Source organism: Pteropus alecto, unplaced genomic scaffold (genome assembly GCF_000325575.1).
Source record: "Pteropus alecto unplaced genomic scaffold, ASM32557v1 scaffold134, whole genome shotgun sequence".
NCBI lineage: Eukaryota > Metazoa > Chordata > Mammalia > Chiroptera > Pteropodidae > Pteropus > Pteropus alecto.
The window spans coordinates 5,476,713-5,479,268 of record NW_006436283.1 but is presented as its reverse complement, the minus strand read 5'-3'; the positions used below and the strand labels follow the sequence as shown (position 1 = coordinate 5,479,268).

General features: G+C 52.9%; 1 protein-coding gene across 1 annotated transcript in view; it reads left to right on the top strand.

Moving 5' to 3' along the window:
- KIF19 (kinesin family member 19) overlaps positions 1-2,556 on the top strand; it is a 23,868-nt gene that overhangs the window by 15,766 nt on the left and 5,546 nt on the right. Inside the window, exon 8 of the mRNA XM_006912409.1 lies at positions 1,636-1,758. Within this exon, the coding sequence (XP_006912471.1) occupies positions 1,636-1,758 (123 nt within the window). The remainder of the gene's footprint in view (positions 1-1,635; positions 1,759-2,556) is intronic.

Genomic DNA, 2,556 nt, shown 5'->3' with positions numbered 1-2,556 from the left:
AAATATTTTATTTAATATTTTATTAAATAAAAATCCCCATTCATTGTTTATCTGAAACTCAAATATAACTGGGTGTCCTATGATTTATCTGGCGACCCTCGCCAAAGAACGGGCAGCAGGGAGGGAAAGGAGCTGCATCGGGTACCCCCCCCGGGCTACAGGTCTGAGGGAACCAAGAGCCGACTGGATTTGGGGGTTCAATTGACCTCGTGGCTCACCATCTGCTGTTTGGGGAAGTGGTTCTGGCTGAGCTGTGTTCAGCGCTTCACCCCACTGGCTCTCTTCATGCTGTCGGCAACTCTGTGAGTTAGGGGGATTAGTACTCCTATTTGCAGATGGGGAACTGAGGCACAGTGAAGCAAAGTGGCCCTCCCAAGGTCTCTCAGAAGTGTGAGTGATGGAGATAAGATCTAGACACAGGTCCGTCTGGTGTAATGTCACAGCTGCAGTGCACCTAACGCCTGCCATCGGCCTGTCATCGTCACTGCATCCAGAAGCTGGGAGGTAGGGACAGTTACACAATTACTGCCATTTTAAAAAACATGGAGGCCGAGGATTAGAGAGGAGAGGAGCTTGTGCGAGGTCGCTCAGCCGCATCACTCTCCAGGGCACGGTCAGGCTCAGGGCACGAGAAAGGGTGGCCACAGGCCAAATCAGACCGAGGTTCCTATTCTTCACTCCAGCCAAAACGACAGGGCCATCGGCAGTTGGCAAGGGGACCCTGGGGGCCAGAGGTGACGGGAGGAAGGAGGGAAGGGCCCAGGCGGATTCCCAGCCCCCCGTGGCTGCTGCCTTCCCTCGTCATCCCGTATGAAAGGAGGGAAAGAAAAAGCCAGGACTCAGCCGTTAAACAAAATGAAATCCTACCATTGGCAACAACACGGGTGGACCTGGAGGTTCTCATGCTGAGTGAAATAAGTCAGACAGAGAAAGATGAATACCGTATGATTTCACTTATATGGGGAAATCTAAGGAACAAAAAGAACAAACTAATCGAAAACAGACTCACAAATATAGTGGACGATTCGGTGACGGACAGAGGGGAGGGGGGGTCGGAGGGCCGGGAGAATGGGGTGAAGGGTTAAAGAAGTACATTTATATATTTTATAAAACGATCCCCCTAACTGCTCCTCTCCCTTCTGGTTTTCCACGTAGCCAATATATTAGCGCTGACTGCTTTCCCTCTGCCGTGCTCCCCGCCCCCATGCCCAACTATGAATTACGAATTTGTACTTCTTTAACCTTAGCCAGGGGAGGGAGGGAGCAATTGGGAGGATCGTTTTATGAACTATATAGACGTCTAACCAATGTATACTTGCAACTAATTTAAATAAATATTTTTATTTAAAAAAAAAAAAGCCAGGAGATCCTGACAAGATACTTGAAATTTTCAAATTTGAACTTTAGAGAAGAAACTGGATGTGGGAAGTGGGTGTGGGAGAGGGGGAGGGGCGATCGGGACTCAGGGGTCCATGTGTGTGTGCGTGTGTGTGTGTGTGTGTGTGAGAGAGAGAGAGAGAGAGACAGTAAGAAAGAGAGGATGCATACCACGAGGACATCGTGACCAGCCCGGCAGGCACAGGGTCGCGGGTGGCAGTCCCCCGCTGACCCTGGGCCTGCCCTGCCCCCATCCAGGACTCCCTCGGGGGGAATAGCCGCACGGTGATGATTGCCCACATCAGCCCCGCGAGCAGCGCCTTTGAGGAGTCCCGGAACACCCTGACCTACGCTGGCCGGGCCAAGAACATCAAGACCAGGGTGAGGGCCTGCTCTGTCCCCCAAGGGTGCACCTTCCTGGGCCAGGATTCGGCCCCGGACTGACTCCAGACCCTGCCGCTCCTCCCCACTCTCTCTGGAACCAGCCACCACTGCACTGGCCTCATTCCCCAGTCAGACGTCACCCCCGTGCTCCCCTCCCTGCACCTGCAACACCTGCTTGCCTGCCAGGAAGCCCACGGCTCCCGAGGGTCCCCTTCTTTATGGTCTGTGCTCACCCAGGCTAGACATTTACATTTTCAAAGCACCTCATCCTAATAGTGAGAAACGGGAGCCTTTAACGTGTCAGCGCATATGATCCTCAAACGAGGCAGGAGTTACCACCCACCGTCCCCATTTTACAGTTTAGGAAGGAAGTTAAGTGACTTCCCAGCTGGGTGGTGATGGTGCTGACATTGTCCCCACTATCAGGAAATCTGTTTAGACCTGTGTGTGTGGAGGGGCGGGAATGGATAAAGATAACATAGGAACATTGTCCCCATACTACAGTTTTCCAGCCACCATTCCAGGTGGCTTTATGTTCTATTCCAACCCTCAAAGGACTTAATGGGAGAGGAGACATGTCCTTGAACTAGTTGGCTGATAGTTCAGGATATTATTAATAGCAGGTAAATGACGCCAACGGTCAGGTCGGTGGGCTGGTAGGATCCCGTGGAACTCTCTGGGGACCGTGAGCGGGCCCCCGGAGGGTGGGGAGGACAGACCAGAACAGAAGGAGCAGGGAGGGTGGAGGTTCCAAAGGCAGGAAGGAGGTGGTGTCTGTGGCGGGGGCTGGGAGGG